Source organism: Haemaphysalis longicornis, unplaced genomic scaffold (genome assembly GCF_048455015.1).
Source record: "Haemaphysalis longicornis isolate Haplotype H1 unplaced genomic scaffold, Haemaphysalis longicornis Haplotype H1 scaffold_9, whole genome shotgun sequence".
Classification (NCBI taxonomy): domain Eukaryota; kingdom Metazoa; phylum Arthropoda; class Arachnida; order Ixodida; family Ixodidae; genus Haemaphysalis; species Haemaphysalis longicornis.
This window is the reverse complement of record NW_027526460.1, coordinates 7,762,705-7,780,870: the sequence shown is the minus strand read 5'-3', so window position 1 is coordinate 7,780,870 and position 18,166 is coordinate 7,762,705. Positions and strand designations below refer to the sequence as shown.

Here is an 18,166-nt window from a genome sequence, read left to right as displayed (position 1 = left end):
GCACGTGCGGGGAGAAAAGCACAAAGACAACAGAACTCCCGCTGGCACAGTTTCAGGCAAGGATCGCGCGAGCACTGCGAAGGCGGGAAATTTGCATTGGATGGGGTGGTAGCAGTAAGTGGATAACGGCGGTACAGCCCATTATGACGAATCACTTCTTCGCACTTCAACCAGCTTTCACATTGAATGGAACGGCTTTCATTTTTTTTTAGTGAAACTAAGCACTCTGAATATATAAGTTACAGAAAGCTGGCGTTATGCTTATTTTATCGTAGAATAAATGTTCAAGCCCTGCCCCACTGAGCAAAAAATTTCATTAATGCAAAAACAAGCCTGACAAATAATTCACTGTGGAAAGGACTTCGCTGCATTGACTTTATGGCTAGCTGATGCAGAACTGGGAATATTTTGTTGAAGCAGAAATTTACGCTGAAGCGGAGTTTGTTGTAGCGGGATTCGACTGTAAATGATCCTTGTCAAAGCAAGTCAAACACGTTTCCTTAACAGCATTTAGCACACTACTGCTACTGCGCCCTTCGCAGTGCACTACGCAGGGCACTCGAGACCAACTCTGTAATCTACTTGTAGTATATGCTATACTCTACATATACTCTGTAATATACTCCAGAGCTGAACTTCAGGTAAGCCAAACCTTAGCCAAGCTGAACAAAGCTTTAAATATGCCCTTAGAAATTGGCTCAATGAAAGTAAACCACATCCCACTTTCGAACCTGTGCGCAAAGAGTTATTCTGATGGAAAGAGTACAGCCGTTCTTAAAACTATGGTATGCAGTGCGCCTTCGGACGAGCACTGCAACATGGCCATATTATCAGTAAATATCATTACATAATGAACGGCTCTCTGAATGCTTTATTAAAAGGTTGCCCCTTTCATTAGCACACCCCTAATACTCAAGCTGTAGAAAAAAAAAATTAATGGCTAAGTTGTGCTGTCTATTTTAATATATTAATGCGTAGCATTCTTTGCTGACTCGTCAAGTACCCCCACAGCCAGGAGCGTGTAATTCCCTGCACTTCCACAAAAATACAGATTTCGCGAAAGTTCCAAATTCATCGTTAGAATAACGTAAATGGAGATAGTAATTGGTCGAGTGAAATTTTGAAAAAACTAAAAAAATAAGAATATAAAAAATTATGGAAAATGTCAAAACGTATACCACATGGCATTTCCACAATAATGTAGGTTTCGCGAAAGTTTCACCTGTAATCGTTATTTCGTGAATGGAGATAAAGTAGTCTCTCGTTATAACGAAATCGCTTTAACCAAAATATCGCTTTATTCAAAATTTCTCCTGGTCCCAATCCAAACACATGCATTTTAGCCGCATTACTCGAAAAGCACGAAGAGCTTGACCCGCTTAGAGCGAAGTGCCGAGCAGTCGCGTCGCCGAGCCGCGGCGACTAAGCGGCGAGTCAGGCTGTCAACATGGCGGGTCAACGCAAGCTGGCGTTTCCCGGGCGATTTTCTCGAGCAGATCATGCTCGGTTCGCCCCATCCAATTTTAGGTAAACGGTCCAAATGCATGGTAGGGCCATTGAATTTTGTTCCTGGACATTGGTCAATGGCGTGGACGCGCGAACACCGACACTCGTACCATAGAATCAGCAGTGCCGACAATCGGGCGCCAAAAAACTCTTGTGTCACAAACTTAACGGCTGTGCAGCTCGGGGAAAAATTGCCCAGTCATCATGCAAAGCCCCTCGTGTAAAACCGGTCGGCTTTCATGATTGCACTGTGTACCCACAATGAGCGGTTAATCGTTTTTTGGCTCAACAAATACAACCTCAAACACGAGCCACTGCTTTTGCGGCGCTTTCCAACGCGGAACTCTCGTAGCGTTCCGTGACGCCCGCACACCCCTTTATAAAAGTGGCCATTGCCACTGCCACTTTATGTGCAGCGACCGCAGCGTCATGCAATGCTTGGCCAAATTGGAGCAGGGGTTGCCCGTGCCCAGCAAGAACTTGAAACAACCAAAGCTCACTGCATTTTTCGCACCTTAATAAAGTTTTGCTTCACGGAATGCATTGCGTTTTGATTCCTCGCAGCTGTGGCACAATTAAAGCTCAAATGCTTTAGCTTTTCTCGAGTTGTTGCTTATATCGAAACACTGCTTATAACGAAATTTTTGGCCGTCCCGATGACTTCGTTATAACGAGGGATTACTGTAATTGGTTGAACGAAATTTTGAAAAAATAAAAAGATAAAGAAATCAAAATAATTATGGGAAATGGCAAACCGTGTAACGCCCTGCATTTCCACAATAATGCAGGACCGCAAAAGTTCTAAATGTAGTCGTTACAATAACATAAATGGAGCTAGGTGGGCAAATGAAATTTTGAAAAACTAAAAAAATAACAAAAATATTAAAGAATTACGGAAAACGTCAAAACGTATACTGCATGGCATTTCAACAACAATGCAGATTTTGTGAAAGTTCCACCTGTAATCATTAAAATAGCATAAATGGAGATAATTGGTTGAACGAAATTCAGAAAAACAAAAAAATAAGAGAAATGTAAAATAATTATGGAGAATGGCAAACCATGTAACGCCCAGCACTTCCACAATAATGCAGATTTTGCGGAAGTTCTAAATGTAATCCTTATAGTAACCTAAATTGAGATAATTGGTTGGGCGAAATTTTGAAAAACTAAAAAATAAGAAAAATATGAAAGAATTACGGAAAATGAAAAAACGTATAATGTATGGCATTTCCACAATATGGAAGATTTCGGGAAAGTTTCACCTGTAATCGTTATAATAGCGTAATTGGAGATAATTGGTTGGACAGTATTTAGAAAAACAAGAATTTGCCTGGAAAAAACTCACTCAAGACAGGTGGCATAAGAATGCTACGCATTATTAGATAATTCTCTGAATTTCTGCAGAATTTTTGTTTGACACCTTGTGCCACATTCTAAATTGGAGCGAACCTTGAGGTTTCCGTCCGCTGTGATCCGAAGGCGATTGCACGTTCCACAAAAATGCTCCGTCATGGAGGTGATGAAGCCGATGCGCCCAGCCCATCCAGGCACCCGGAAAACCTGTCGGACAGAGAGCAACAGAAAGAGCTGACGTGCTAGACTAGCCAAAACAAGCCAGGCAGCTTGCTATCAAGACAGACCCGGAAATGGAGTTATTCTGAGTGCAATCCTTGTTTAAGTCTTCATAAGCCCCTTGTGCAGCCAAATACTTTTTTGACTTACCACAAGCGGTAACATGTTAATATATAACGTCACGTATGCAGCATAATGAATAACAACACAGATAACGTAATGTAAATTTGTAAACATAAAGCACATAGTGTAGAATTAACACCAGTATTTAACCAAAGCTTTGAGTTCAATGCCAGCCAAATGAATGAATGAATGACCTTTATTTAGGAAGAGGACTGAGGCCCTGGCGTGGACTAGGGGGAAAAGGAAAAGGGAAAATGGAAAGCCACACGTTACAAATAATGGTTACATGATGTAGCAATCGTTTAGAGTTCCTGTTCCGGTTAGCTGCAGGCACAGTTTGAGTGTTGAGATAGACACTGGTCGTTGATATGTGGAGCCCTGTCAGGAAGGTTCACACGGGTACAGTCGCATGCATGAACACTTGAAAAAGGGTGTGGGTCATTCAGCCACCATACAACTCTGTACAGGCCATTATAAGTGCAGAGCACTTTAGGGGCTCGCCTTGTCGCCGTAGCTCGCTGTAACAATCGATGTCAAACGACTGCCAGAATCAGGCGGTGCCGCGATAATTGACCCAAGTTGAGCATGGTGTTCCATTGTAGGGCGCCCCGCAGAGGCTTCGAAAACCAAGCGGTTTAAATAGCCATAACCATTTGAAACTCGTGAAACGCTGGCACTTGTCATACATCTCCCCATTGTTTAGTGCAAAAGAAACTGCAGGTACATTTGACGCAAAATATATGTAATTAACCGGCAGCACCCGCATTCATTTAGTTCGGAATGCTCGTTGGGCTGGTTCTTGCGATAGTAAGTGAAAAAAAGTGGCAGTGCAACGCCGGCACATGTGGGAGAAAAAGCAAGCGCGAAAAGAACAGGGCTCCCGCTGGCGCTGTTTAAGGCAGGGGGCGCACGAAGTGGGAAATTTGAATCGCTTTGGGTGGTAGCAGAGAGTGGATAACAGTGCTACAGCCCATTATGGTGAATCACTTTCTCTGCACTTCTGCCAGCTTTCACGCTGAGTGGAACAGCATTAATTTTTTTTACAGCAAAGTTTGCAACCCTTTCAAAAGTGCGTGGATCGCCTCTAGGCTGCAAGTTGTTAAGGATTGCGGGGCTGCCCGAGACTCTAGGAGTTGCTCTCTGCCAGTTGAGAATTCTGAACAAGACCAAATTAGATGGAAGAGATTGGGGGTGGCCTATGCTGCACAGAAGGTACATTTAGGCACCACAGCCTGATTCCTCATCCATTTAGAAATTCTGTCCGGTGTGTAAGCCACATCCGCATACACCTTGTTGGCGAAGACTTCTAGCCTCGATAACATCTTGAAAGGTGTAAAAAAACTAGGCGGGGAAACTTCACCCAATCATTGTCTGCTGAGTTGTTTGAATCTTCGGTACTCTTGTTGCCAGTGGGTAGTGGGTACGTCTGCTTGGGCGGACGCAGCGCACTCTGTGATGACCGGGGGGAACAAGGGAGGATTTTGAACACACTCCCGGGCAACGTTATGTACTGGTTGGTTGCCCTGCACTCCTGTTGTATGTGCTGGTGTCCCGGCCATGCAGACTGATTCTTTCAAAACAGTACTGAACCGTTTTTAGTACTGCATTGGATGTAAAATTTTGCTTGAGGGCTTTGTTAAGCAGACACAAACTGAAAACCATGAATGTAAATACAGCGTGCTATTGGAAAGTTATAAAAACCGAAGGAAAATTCTTTGGGCACTGAAGACTGCTTACATGGTTTGAAAGTGAAAACAAAGCGATTATCAAAGTCTTCTTTACTGCTACATTGTGTTTCTGTCTTTTTCTTCCCTTTCTTCCCTTCCCTTGCTCAGGAGGTCCAGGTTAAAATCCCGCACAAAGCCACATTAGTTTGAATTTATTTATCAAGTTTAAAGCCTTATCTGTCTCATTAGAAACTGACGCTGAATGACCCCAGCGTTGACACAAAGACGTACAAAAACCTATTGAAGACCAGAAGGGAACCAAAGCATGCCAGCCGTGTACAAGAGATGATTAACATTTTATTAGTGATTTATAGTAGTGATTAGTAAGGTGGGATTCCAGCGGCAGCAGTGGGCAGCGCAAGGTAGCATACGGGACTTTTCACTCACAATGAATGCCGCTGCAAACCTTTCTGTGACATGGGGCCCTTAACGCTATGTGTCAGAAATAATGAAGGAAAAGGTGACGACTGTGCAGGACAACTGGCTCAGCAACTGCCATCTACCCAATGGTTCCACATCTTTATCGTTCAAATTCAAACAGAGTGGTGTAAGGGCGAGGTTCCTTGTTACAAAATTTCGTTTGTGGCTAGTTCAGCTCTATACACACTGCTGCAACACTGTCATATTAACTTTAACAGGATGAGAAACCTAACTAGGAGGGTATATATGCAGTACTCGTAAAGAAAAAGTTCAATTTGCTTTTAATACAGCAAAGTGTTTTTTTGTGACCACTTGGCTATTTTTATTTGATTTTTGTGTACAAAAATATACCACAAGATTTTTTTCCACCAAAATTTTGGGAACGTGCAAACTTCTCTCACGCTCGAAACAAATGGCACAAAATGGTTCAAATTGCCGTTTCTGTTGGCAATAATGCAGCAAAATCGCTTGTGCATACATTCCTCGAACACTGGAAAGCAGCTCAGTTAGTGCATGCAAGCCAAAGTGGTGGCATAAGTTATGGGCCTCTCAGTTCAGGGTACCTTCGAGGTATGGTTTGCATCATCCTGGCCTCGTTCCAGCTCAGGGCACTGTTTTCTGATGGCTGACAACATTTGCTCAAAGGGCACGAGCTTCTTCTTACTCCACTTGTTTCCGTCGAAGGGCATGTACTCAATGAAGCGCACCTCAATATCCTGAAACAGAAATGCTGTTATGACACCCGTCTGCCTCCGGCAATGCCCAGGCCAGAGATATCTTCAGCTGCATTCGCGCCACTTACATTGGATTCTGTTAATCTCACAAAATCCACCAGTTCGTCGTCATTGATTCCTTTCATCACGACGCAGTTCACCTGGGTGTGGACAGAACACGTTGAAGGGGATTGTCATGAGTTAGTGCCCAATCCAAGCTCAAAACCAAATTAATCTCACACAGCTGAATTTCATGCAACAATGCTTTTTCTGATAAACCGGCATGCCCAATTTGGGATGCTGTGACAGCAGCCAAGTCCTGCCCCAGAACTTTAACCTCGTTCGTTACCTCAAATGCTTTTCTCGTAATGGTGCTTAAAACTGGGTTAACAGTAAAGGGTCCGTTACCTTGACTGAATCGAAGCCACCTGTTAAGGCATCATCAATGCTTTTGCGCACGACGTTCCAGCCTCTGCGTCGTGCCAGAAATTCGAATTTTTCAGGCACCAAGGTGTCGAGGCTGATGTTGATGTGAGTCAGACCTGCACAGAAGGGAGCAAATTTCATAGAAGAAACAGTCTGTCTTTATGAAGCAGCAGCACTATTACCTGCCTTTTTCAACTCAGGAAGTTTCTTTGATAGCACCAACCCGTTTGTTGTAATGCCCAGCACCCTAAGCTGAGGAATCAACGACAGGCGTCCTGAAAAAGATGAAAATAAGGCAAACACCTTTTACAAGTTGCTATCAGATTGGCTCAAGTAGTGTCAATTATTTAACACATTCACTGCGGCGTGCTTTCTTAAAGTATCATTTTACTTGAGGAGTGACGCACCAGTGGGCCATTCGGCATATCTCCCAAAAGCAGCGTGACCCACCAGTGGGTCACACACCTATGCCTGTTTCATTTGCTCAAAAAAAGGTGGCGCTGCTACCTTTCTGGCTGGTGTTTGGCACCTCTATTTGAAAGATACAAAGCTATAAGATGCAGCGCTACAAAGAGCTATATAAGATACAAAGATACAAAGCCGAAAGATACACGATACGAACACAACAGAGAAATAGGCCGCCACTCCGCTCCTTGAAAACATAGCGCCGCCCCACATACAATGCAATAAATATATACACATATATTGGTTGCATTTTCAAACCTCGGTGGCGTGTTCTCGAGCGTGGGTCACCAGTGAGTCACATTGCACGCAGCATGAAAATGTTCTCCCTGAGTGCGCCGTGGGTCACGGGTGGGTCAGCATTTAACACCAGAAACGTACTCTTCTGGCTATTTATAACCTCATGAAACACGAACCGTATCTCTGCGTTCACAGGTGATAAATTTACTGCATCCGCAAGCAGATGCAGGCTCGCAACTTTGCTGCCGTGTAGGAGGAGCACAGGCCATGACCCACCGCTGACCCACGCTGCAGTGAATGTGTTAAAGCACAATAAGTCAGCATAATATGCCTATGGTAAAGCACTCTTCTTTTTTTTTGTTTCGAAAACTTAGTACAGTCACACGCTGACATATTGCACTCAGGTATTCCAAGCGATTGCCCAAGCTGAACAGGCTTAAACTTGAAAATGTTTTCTATGCATTCTGCATTTAGGATCTCCCGTTAACACTAATACTTAACTATTTACAACCCCTTGGAGTTTATTATGTAGTATTTCAATAGCATTTAATGAATTCATTCACAGTTAAAATCATAAAAACTTTCTCATGTGGTAAAGTTCCCATGTGGGGTAACAGAGTGGTCACTTAGAGACAGGTCTAAAAGTGGAGGAAGACAGATAACTTTATAAAGAAATAAGAAAAATTCAAGAGCAAAAATTGGAGTCAGACAGTGCAGCATCGAAGTGTTTGCATTTCTGTAGGATGATGATGACAACGATGAAAATAAAAACAAAGCAAAAACATGGTCTTTTATATTGTTAGCTGCATTATGATACAGGACTATTCTTGCTTCTGACGCCTCAGCAATTACGTCATGCTAGACTTGAGTGCTACTGTCATAAACGTGGCTCAACGAAGTGCACCCACATTGTAAGAACCATAAAAAAACTCTGAAGGCTGCCTTCATGCAGGTAAGCATTTACTGCAGTTTGAGGCATAATTTTGTTGCAACCATGTTGTTAATAAGAACTGTAAAAGAACTGGCAACGATTGCATGAGCTAATGAGCACTTGGGCTCCTATTGAAGTTGGTGCAGCGTATGCATTCAGCAGTTTTTGCGAACTGTGGGAACTTTGCTTGAATTATCTGCTAGGAAATCTTTTGTGAATTAGAGGGAAATTTGCAAAAACTTTTTAGGGAGTTCAGTGCTTCCGAAGATTTCATCACTGAAAGCACATAAAAACATAAACATGAGTAAAAACTTCGCTGATGGATACTGCGCACAATTGGGTTCAATTGAAAAAACTTGCCAATGATGTCGACTGCATCCTTTCGGACAAGAGGTTCACCACCTGTCAGGCGAATTTTGTCCACACCGAAGGTGGCAAACAAAGTAGCCAAGTGTACTATTTCATCAGATGTGAGCAATTTTTCACTTGGAGTCAGTGGTACACCTTCCTCAGGCATGCAGTATACACCTGCAATCACAAATAAACAACTGTTGATACCCAATGTTCGTTACATTACTAGATTAATGCTCGAGTCATTGTACGGCTGTGTATCTAGAGTTTGGCCGTGAAGCTGTTCCAAACAGTGTTTTGTGGGAGACGAGCCTCTATCGAGGTGGAGTCTCTCAATTAAGGAGGAGCTCAGTGAAGTCTTTAATTGTGAAAGAGCTGCCCAGAGATATTTGTGTAGGCTTCTACAGACATATCTTTCAGATGATTAGTGTTTGCTTTAAGGAGCCACGAAGACAAAATACAAGTTGGGTTTATTAGAAAGACTGCTTAGTCCCGATAACAATGATACCAATATCCTCACAATCTTCGAACAAATAACGGAGATATTAGAGAAAACGTGTGAAGCAGTTGCGACCCCCTAGCCAATTTCCCGCAACTTTTCTATGATGTCACGGAACCTTGTTTGTGCGATTGGCGGCTGCCTAACTGACCTGTCGCGACGACACATGACTGGACATCTGTAATGGGGCCTCTAGTTCCATTTGACCACATTACTTGAATGTGCAGTTAACGCACTGAAAATTATGTTTTATTGTTGGCCCGTATGACGTCATTCTTTCTCAAAACACGTCACTGTAGCGCAAAATTTGAAAGTTTTTTTTAAATACTTCTAGCTTTTTTTTTTCGTTAAAAAAAAAAAAAACATCGTTTGGGGCTGTAATGGAGCTGAGTGAGATAATGAATCCTAGTTCTTTCAAATTAAACGAAGTTGTATTAAACTGTTCAGTGATGTACAGGTGCTTCAAAAGTAAAACGGAGCGGGAGAGCGGTGGCCGGAGCGGACAAAACTGCATGCCAGCGCGATCTATGAATAGATGGGCCGCAGATAGCGAGAGTGTGCGGGCACATCCGGCTGGCTCATCTCGATACTATGACTGCTGAGCACGAGGTCGCAGGTTCGATTCCCGGCCGCGGCGGCCGCTTTTCTGATGGAGGCGAAAAGCAAAAACGCCCGTGTGTACGAGATTTCGGCGCACGTTAAAGATCCCCAGGTGGCCAAAATTAATCCGGAGCCCTCCACTACGGCGCGCCTCATCGCCTGCGTTGCGTCGGCGCGTTAAAACCCCATAATCAATCAATCAATCGATACTATGACGCTCGCCTTATCGCCGACTCAAGCGAAGCCACGCTGCTGCCATACCTGCTCTCCAGGGACGCTTCCAATGCTAACGTGTCAAGCAGGGATACCCTTCTTTTCCAACATCATTTACTGAAGTTTGTGTAATAAAGCCGATTTGTTTTAAACCAGCTGGCCTCCGATAGGCTCACCTACTCAATTTTTTTGAGCTCCCATTAAAACCATAGAAGCAATGCGGCCAATACATGCATGAACTGTTTGTGTTTATTCATTCTCTATGCGTCTCCTTGAGCCAAGCATGGTTATGGCCGCAGCTGCCGAGTGATTCACGAGCGTTGAAACATGGCACAACTAACTTGCCGCCGGGATAATCTCCAACCATGCAGGGATGCTGGTAGCGTTACTACTAAATGGAACCCCATACGCCGCTGAAGATCAGTTTCATCCCCGAAGCGGGCAAACAGATTCGTGCATAAAGCATTGGAAGCGCCCCTGGCAATGAGGCGGTGCAGCTTCGCTTGAGCCGGCGATAAGGCGAGCGTCATAGTATCGAGGCCAGCCGGACCGGACGTGCCCATGCACGCTCGCTATCTGCGGCGCGTCTATTCATAGATCACGCTGGCATGCAGTCTTGCGCGCTCCAGCCACAGCTCGTGTGCTCCGTTGACCTTTTGGAGCACCTGTACACTGGCCTTGCAACACAGCGCTCAAAAAATGGGTTGGAGATTTCAGAACATTTATTTTTAACTTCGAAAAGAAACAGGCTTTTAGTATCTTGTAAGTGCCATTTAAATTGGTTGTAGCTTTGCCTCCTCAAAAGAGGAACGCCTGCTTAGAAACGCCTGCTTATATGAGAAAAGCATGGGGGGATATGAACGTAATGAAAAGGTGTACTTTTAGTAGCTCCACAGCGTTAACGTTGATTCTTGTTCTTCCTACCGTTAGCCACAGATAAACACGAATCAAACGCGAGACAAAAGCCCGAGTGAACAAAGCTTACACCTGAGGCTGCACTTTTCCGTCAGAGAGATCCTCAGGTAGGAGTGCTTCCTCCCAAAGCTGTCCACCAAACCACGGACGGCATCCTGCAACGGGGGGGAACACAGCCCAGTGAAAAAGTGTCGAACGACAACTCCTACCGATCGTTGCGCAACGCACAGGCGTTGGGTACTTGCCTCGTTGTTGCTCGCGTGACCTGCGTGCTCATTAGCACTGCGAGCAGCGGGTACAAACGTGCTGTGCTGTTGCACTGGTCGTTGGGCGTAGGAGCCACGGAGAACTGGGGACGTACGGCGCAAAAATCGGGCCGACTGCATGATCCGTTCAAGCGCTCAACTGTAACTGCTGTAACCTCCGGACGCGATATCCTTTCGCCCCCACCACCGGCCGTCGGGGTCATCGTGAAGTATTTGTGCAACAGCTGTGCACACGCATAGCTTGAGCATTACAGCGTCCGCAGGACGTAGGCGATTTGTAGTTAACACGGGCGAGCCAAAACAGCTGATCGCTCCGTGCGGTCACGGATGCACTGCACTACCCAGGTTGGCTGCCGTTATGAACGCTGCTTAACCCCCCGGAAAATCGGCGCGCGCAGTTTGAATTTGTGCTGAGCAGTTATGACTGACAATTACGCCTGCTAGTTTTCACAGTTTATTAACTGCGGAGCTGTTTAAGGTTTCATCAGCCGGTGCGGATCATTGCCAGAAAATTCCGTTCGGCGAAATAGAGAAGGGGAAAATGCCAGGCCAAGAAATATGGCGGAAAGAGGCGAGAAGGCAAGAAGCCCGCGAGCAGGTTCTGGAACGTTTCTCGCGGTCGGAATCAAACCTGGGTTGCGTCCCCCGCGTTATGAAAAAGGCGTCTATCCGAATGCGTTATAATCACATCCGGGGCGCACAGCAGTTCCTTTGGATTCGTAGCGCCGCAAAGTCCGAAGCCAGGGTTGTGCTTCAGACTTTGGCAGTTTGGATTTTGTACTTTAGAAGGTTGGATTGTGAGCTTTTATTAACTCAGTTTGCTTGAAGAAAGCTTCGGCTTTTAACCATTTTGCTCCTAAGAAAGGGGCAGATCTAAGCAAAGCCAAGTGAAAGCTAGTGAAGACCACCAGCTCCGCTGTTCTCTCAGTCTTCGCATCTCGATCGCGAAGGTGGCCGAATTTTTTTAACAGAATCCGGATCGCTTTCAAGATTCAATTTTGGCTTTGCTTTGGGATCCCGGTGACTAGCCAAAAATACAAAATATCGCGCCGCTCAATCGGCTTTTCACAGTGCCAAAAGTCTTTTTCATTGAAACGTCGAAACTACACAGGTTATGAGACGCGCCATAGCGGAGAGCTCCGGATTAATTTTGACCACCTGAGGATCTTTAAAGGTGTTGTGCCACCAAATTTGTTGCTTGTGCATTCTTTGTTGCAAACGTTTTATATTTCATTAGAAAGCATGATACATGCTCTCACATGCACATATTCTGAGTAAAGAATTTATTATCGCACGATTCATGTGAACAGGATTCGGTTTCGGTTTCTGGGCGCCGATTCAAGCAGTGACGTCACAGCGTTGCGCCATAGCCTCCTTCAGTAGGTTATATAGGAGGCTATGGTTGCGCGGACGCTCTGCCACGCGTGTCTACCATGCGGCGCTGCGGTACGTTGCGACTTTACTGCGGCGTCTGCTCCCCCACATACGTGCTTCACCACGGAAGTAAACACGCCGACTCGTCACGTCAAGCCGCGACAGCTCCGACGCGGATTCTTTGTCTGCATCCTCGGATGCAGACAAATGAAAACCATGGATTTGCAAACCATAAAAATGCTAAAAAAACGCTCAAAAAAAAAAAAAAAAAAGCTGCCCCCGCCGCGAATCGAACCGGCAACGTTGACCGGATGGGCGGAACGAGCGAGACCACTGAGCCAGCGAACAAACGATTCCACTCTGCGATATAGCCGGTGTACTAGATGGAGGCCCATCCTTGGAGTCGTACGTCGGTGTTTACTAGCTAGTTTACAGAATTCCTGGCTTGCAAACTCACATTTTTTAAATAGCGCTTGCGCAGCAAGGTTCCGCGAAGCCCCCGCGACAGCTTATCGCCATCAACTCTGCTCTTCTGCGAAAGCGCTCGCAAAAATAAGTGTGCCCGGCTGCGACTGCGATTTTGCACTGAAGGGATAGTGCTTGCCGTACTTTGGTTTTACGTTTTACGTTAAAAACCTTTGCCGATACTGATCTCTTATTACCCAAATTACCCTACGTAACTGTTCTTCTGCACGAAACTGACCTTATATTTTCTACAGGCGAGCCGATCGCACACGCATTCCGGGGTAGCGGCGTCGCCGAAGAGCACGGCCGAAGCGTCGAACGCCAAAATACGGATCGCATTAGCGCTAGTGTTGAGTTGTATGGGCTTCATGGAACTTACTGAGTTTATTACCCTCCAGAAACTAACAAAATAGAGCCGCGTTCATTGCGGCACGAATGTTGTCGGGGCGCAGTTTTCGCTTCTCGGTCGATTGACGACGCGTCGTGCGACCAGTCAGGCGACCGGTTTTGTTCGCGTCTTCGGTCGGCGAGTCAGTCACACTACGGCGACTTTCCATCGGCCGACGTGTTTGTGTCGCCGTCGGCGTGGTGTGACAACGCGGTCTGGCAAATCGGCAGTTGGCCGATGTTTTGGCGGCTCGTCGGCGTCGCGTCGTCGTCGCCGTCGTATCGGTATAGTGTGTCGATACGACCAAGCGACCAAACAAACTGTGGTAACTGGAGTTCACGTTCACGTCGCTCGAGTCGCTAGCGTTGTATGACGTCACAAACTTTGCTGCGCTGGCAATTCACTGACGTCATGGTTAGTGGCGCTAGCGATGGGTCCCGATTTCCAGAAGAGCATTTAGGTAATTTTTAGAAGCGAATTAAAATATATATTAAGCGCTTGCTGTACCCAGCACTTCGTGTTGAGGGTCGTTGCATGCAGAGGAAGCCTACAGCAGGCTTCTTACAGACTTAAAATTTGGTGGCACAACACCTTTAACGTGCGCCAAAATCTCAAATACACGGGCGTTCTTGCTTTTCGCCTCCATCATAAAAACGTAAAAGGTCTTCATATGTATCGACGCTTAATCACAGTGACCGCCACTGGCCCCTATATACGTTCCATTACGACCGAAGCGACCTCTACAATTGAACTAGCATTAGAAGACATCCTACTTAGAATAAAAACGGTATAATTACGTCAGCCCCTTAAGGAGCACTCAAGGCTATGCACTGGCAGCTTCAAAGGCACCAAGGTGCCAACCTAAACGAAAATTGATACATCGTCAGGGTGGAGCAAGTCATCAAGCCACAGCTGCAACGTTGAAGTGCATCAGCTGGACTCCCGGCCACAGCGGTGACGTGGGCAATGAAGAGGTGCACGGACTCGCTGGGGATGTCTTCTCTCTCGCCCCTCGAAGCCACCGGCATCTTGCCTTCAGTGCGAGCCAAAACCAGGAAAAGTGACACTGAAACAAACGAGCGAGGAAGAGCCACATCCCCCTCCGATTCCGCATCCGATTCCGCGCACTATTCCAGGAGTACTCCTTGACAAAACACGCACCGGCTACGTTATCACTATTGCACGCTGCATGTACTGCAGGCAGAGCAAGAACCTGCCAATTCCGCCCGACCAACACCCCTGCCACCAATGCTACAGGGAACCACCGGCCATTGGTTATCTATATTCTGCTCTTGGCCGGAACTGGCAGACACCCGTGATAACCACAGGCCTTAGCGAGTCCGAAGCGTGGACGAATGGGTGTACCCAAAAGACCGAATGAAAGATACGCTGCTCATAATTCGGGCCTCCGCCGAGAATGCACACCGGGTGAGTAGGACATAAAAAGTAAAAAAAAATGAAGTAAGCTCACACTAATGCGTAAGACTTCAAGGTAGCGAAGCTATACGCAAACTTCACGACCATCACGAAGCTCCTCCTTCACTGTCTCCTCCTTCACTGTCGCAACGGCCTTTACTCCATAATTGGGGCTAAAGTGTGAGCTTTCATGTTTTTGGCAGTGACGATCATTGGACATCACCTTGAAGGGGCGTACGCTATGACGTGTCTTTCTCGTTCCGAGCAAGTGTTGCCACGATTACGGCGTACGCTGGAGCTTTTCTTGGCCAATCTTGGCCAATCTCCCTAATTGGGTATGCTTGGCTTGACAAACATGCACCGGGGTCGCTGGGCGCGCCCAGCGACCCCGGTCGCCGAGCCTCGCTGCGACCGCGCGAGGCTCGGCATTTTCTTAGTTTTTTTAACTGCCGGGATGTCAGCGCAACCTTGGCCAATCTCTTTAAGTCGATATATGCTTGCTTGACAAACGGGCGCAGGGGACGCTGGGCGGTCGCAGCGAGGCACGCGAGCACGAGCTCGTCGCATTTTCTTGATTTTGTTAACTGCTGGGCGGTCACCGCAAGACCCGCGCTCACGTGAGCGCGCTCGGCAATTTTTTGGTATTTTTAACTGCGGAAACAAAAAATTACGATTTGCTACAAAGCTTCATTGTTAAAAACTTGGATCATCTTTCATTCTCTTCACGATCCCTTCACCCTTAGAAGCTTCTGTATGCAGCATAGTAGTAGTAGTAGTAGTAGTAGTAGCAGTAGCAGCAGTAGTAGCAGCCGTAGTAGTAGTAGTAGTAGCAGCAGCAGTTGTAGTAGTAGCACTAGTAGTAGTAGTTAGCTTTATATTACAAAAGGGGGAAGGGAAAGAGGGGAGATCAAGGGTGGGACCCAAATTCCAGGACACCAGAAGCTATGTGGCCAGCCCTGGCCTTACTAAGCAGCACAAGCTGCTGTGCAGGGTCCGAGCTGGACAGGCCGGGCTTCCTCCCAGGCTCTAATGAAGTTTTGTGGCTATTTTCGTACCGAGTAATTGGGCAATCCCAAACTGTATGGAATAAATCGGCCTTCTGGTGACATTGTTTGCAGTCTTCATTATACTTTTCTGTGAACATAAGTGAGAGTCTGAACTTATGTAAGTACGTACGTGTCTGTATTTTTCTAAGATGTTTCGCTTTTTCAGCCCTTATAGTCTCGGTGAGTAGGCATTAATCTTCAGTGAACTCTATGTTGATTAGTCTGTGCCCTGATAGTAAGCAGGGAGGGCGTACGAATGTACCGGCTCGGTGTATGGTACTCCTCGCAAGAAGATCGTTCTCCTCATTATCCTCTAGCCCCTGAAGGGCGGGAGTATATACAAGTGTGTGTTTTTGTTTTAGAATTTTTGGAAGAAGTTTTTCAGCATCCCTTGAGACGATGCCGCAGATGAAGTTTCTTATAGCCCTAATCGAGTGAGTGGTAATTATGGAGTCCTTGTTCTCGAATGAAGCCCATCTGATTGCTAGTATTACGGCAGTGGTTTCTGCTTGAATATTCTGTTTTTTGGTAATGATAAAAATCAGGCATCTTCCCATGTTCGTTGGTATAGCTACGGCCATACCTCGGCAAAGTTGGCGCGGCTCACTCAAACTCACTCACAATTTTTTTTTTCGAATCACCTATCACTCAAACTCAGACTCAATGCTGAGCAGCACATCTGCGCTCACTCAAACTCAAACTCACATTGAGCTCAAAACTCAGAACTCACTCGGACTCAAAACTCACTCGGACTCAAAACTCAAAATGTACTCAAAACTCAAAATGTAATCAAAACTCAAAATGTAATCAAAACTCAAAATGTACTCAAAACTCAAAATGTACTCAAAACTCAAAATGTACTCAAAACTCAAAATGTACTCAAAACTCAAAATGTACTCAAACTCAAAATGTACTCATACTCAAAGTGAACTCATACTCAAAGTGAACTCATACTCAAAATGGACTCATACTCAAAATGGACTCATACTCAAAATGGACTCATACTCAAAATGGACTCAAAACTCAAAATAAACTCAAAACTCAAAATGAACTCAAAACTCAAAATGAACTCAAAACTCAAAATGTACTCAAAACTCAAAATGAACTCAAAACTCAAAATGAACTCAGAACTCACATGGCCTCACAGAGATTGAGACAGTCAGAGAGTGTGAGTAAGAGTGAGAGTGTGAGTAAGAGTGAGAGTGTGAGCAAGAGTGTGAGCAAGAGTGTGAGTAAGAGTGCGAGAGTGCGAGAGTGCGAGAGTGTGTGCGACTGAGAGAGAGTGCGACTGAGAGAGAGTGCGAGTGTGTGCGACTGAGAGAGAGTGCGACTGAGAGAGAGTGCGAGTGCGTGCGAGTGCGAGTGCGAGTGCGTTAGAGAGTTAGAGAGTTAGAGTGTGAGAGTGTGAGAGTGTGAGAGTGTGAGAGTGTGAGAGTGTGAGAGAGTGCGTGAGAGAGTGCGTGCGAGTGCGTGAGAGAGTGCGTGCGAGTGCGTGAGAGAGTGCGTGCGAGTGCGTGAGAGAGTGCGTGCGAGTGCGTGAGAGAGTGCGTGCGAGTGCGTGCGTGCGTGCGAGTGCGTGCGAGTGCGTGCGAGTGCGTGCGAGTGCGTGCGTGCGTGCGAGTGCGTGCGAGTGCGTGCGAGTGCGTGCGTGCGTGCGAGTGCGTGCGAGTGCGTGCGAGTGCGTGCGAGTGCGTGCGAGTGCGTGCGAGTGCGTGCGAGTGCGTGCGAGTGCGAGCGTGCGTGCGTGCGTGCGAGTGCGTGCGAGTGCGTGCGTGCGTGCGTGCGAGTGCGCGAGTGCGCGAGTGCGCGAGTGCGCGAGTGCGCGAGTGCGCGAGTGCGCGAGTGCGCGAGTGAGAGTTAGAGTTAGAGTTAGAGTTAGAGTTAGAGTTAGAGTTAGAGTGAGAGTTAGAGTGAGAGTTAGAGTGAGAGTGAGAGTGAGAGTTAGAGTGAGAGTTAGAGTGAGAGTGTGAGTGTGAGAGTGAGAGTGAGAGTGAGAGTGAGAGTGAGAGTGTGAGTGTGAGTGTGAGTGAGAGTGTGAGTGAGAGTGTGTACTTTTTGCTGTATACCTTTTGCGATATCCTCATAATTATAACCAGAAAGCATTTTCATATTTGTCCCACGTGACCCCCTCGACGAGACCTTTAATTTGATACCCCACACACCCTAGCAGGGTCATATGGAAATCATACCAGTCAAACTAACCATGACTCATGACTGTAACCAGGACGCATTATTTAGGTGTCCGACATGATTCCCCTAACTGGAACCTTCAATTTGACGCCCCACATGCTTCAGCGGCCTCACCTTGAATTTAACCCCATCTATAACTCATAATGACCATCTCATGATTCGAACTACGAAGCCTTTTTTTTATTTGTACCACGTGATTCCCCTCTTCAAGACCGTAAATTTGATACCCTACACTCCCTAACGGGGTCACTTCGAATTTTACCCCAATATAAGACTCGCCATGACAATCTAATGGTTATAACCAGGAAGCATTTTTGTAT

At 46.1% G+C, this 18,166-nt stretch overlaps 1 protein-coding gene across 3 annotated transcripts in view; it reads right to left on the bottom strand.

The window, feature by feature from the left end:
- Positions 1-18,166, bottom strand: part of LOC144151489 (molybdenum cofactor biosynthesis protein 1-like) — a 37,685-nt gene that overhangs the window by 7,000 nt on the left and 12,519 nt on the right. Inside the window, exons 1-8 of one of the 3 annotated variants that reach the window (XM_077682555.1) lie at positions 10,947-11,482; positions 10,772-10,856; positions 8,484-8,651; positions 6,673-6,765; positions 6,473-6,606; positions 6,154-6,225; positions 5,915-6,067; positions 2,959-3,069 (exon numbers count right to left, since the gene is read on the bottom strand). In XM_077682555.1, coding sequence (XP_077538681.1) covers positions 2,959-3,069; positions 5,915-6,067; positions 6,154-6,225; positions 6,473-6,606; positions 6,673-6,765; positions 8,484-8,651; positions 10,772-10,856; positions 10,947-11,087 — 957 coding nt within the window. In that variant the 5' untranslated portion in view covers positions 11,088-11,482. Of the gene's footprint in view, positions 1-2,958; positions 3,070-5,914; positions 6,068-6,153; positions 6,226-6,472; positions 6,607-6,672; positions 6,766-8,483; positions 8,652-10,771; positions 10,857-10,946; positions 11,498-18,166 lie in introns of those variants that run through there. The other 2 variants (XM_077682556.1, XM_077682557.1) reach the window with 2 other exon arrangements.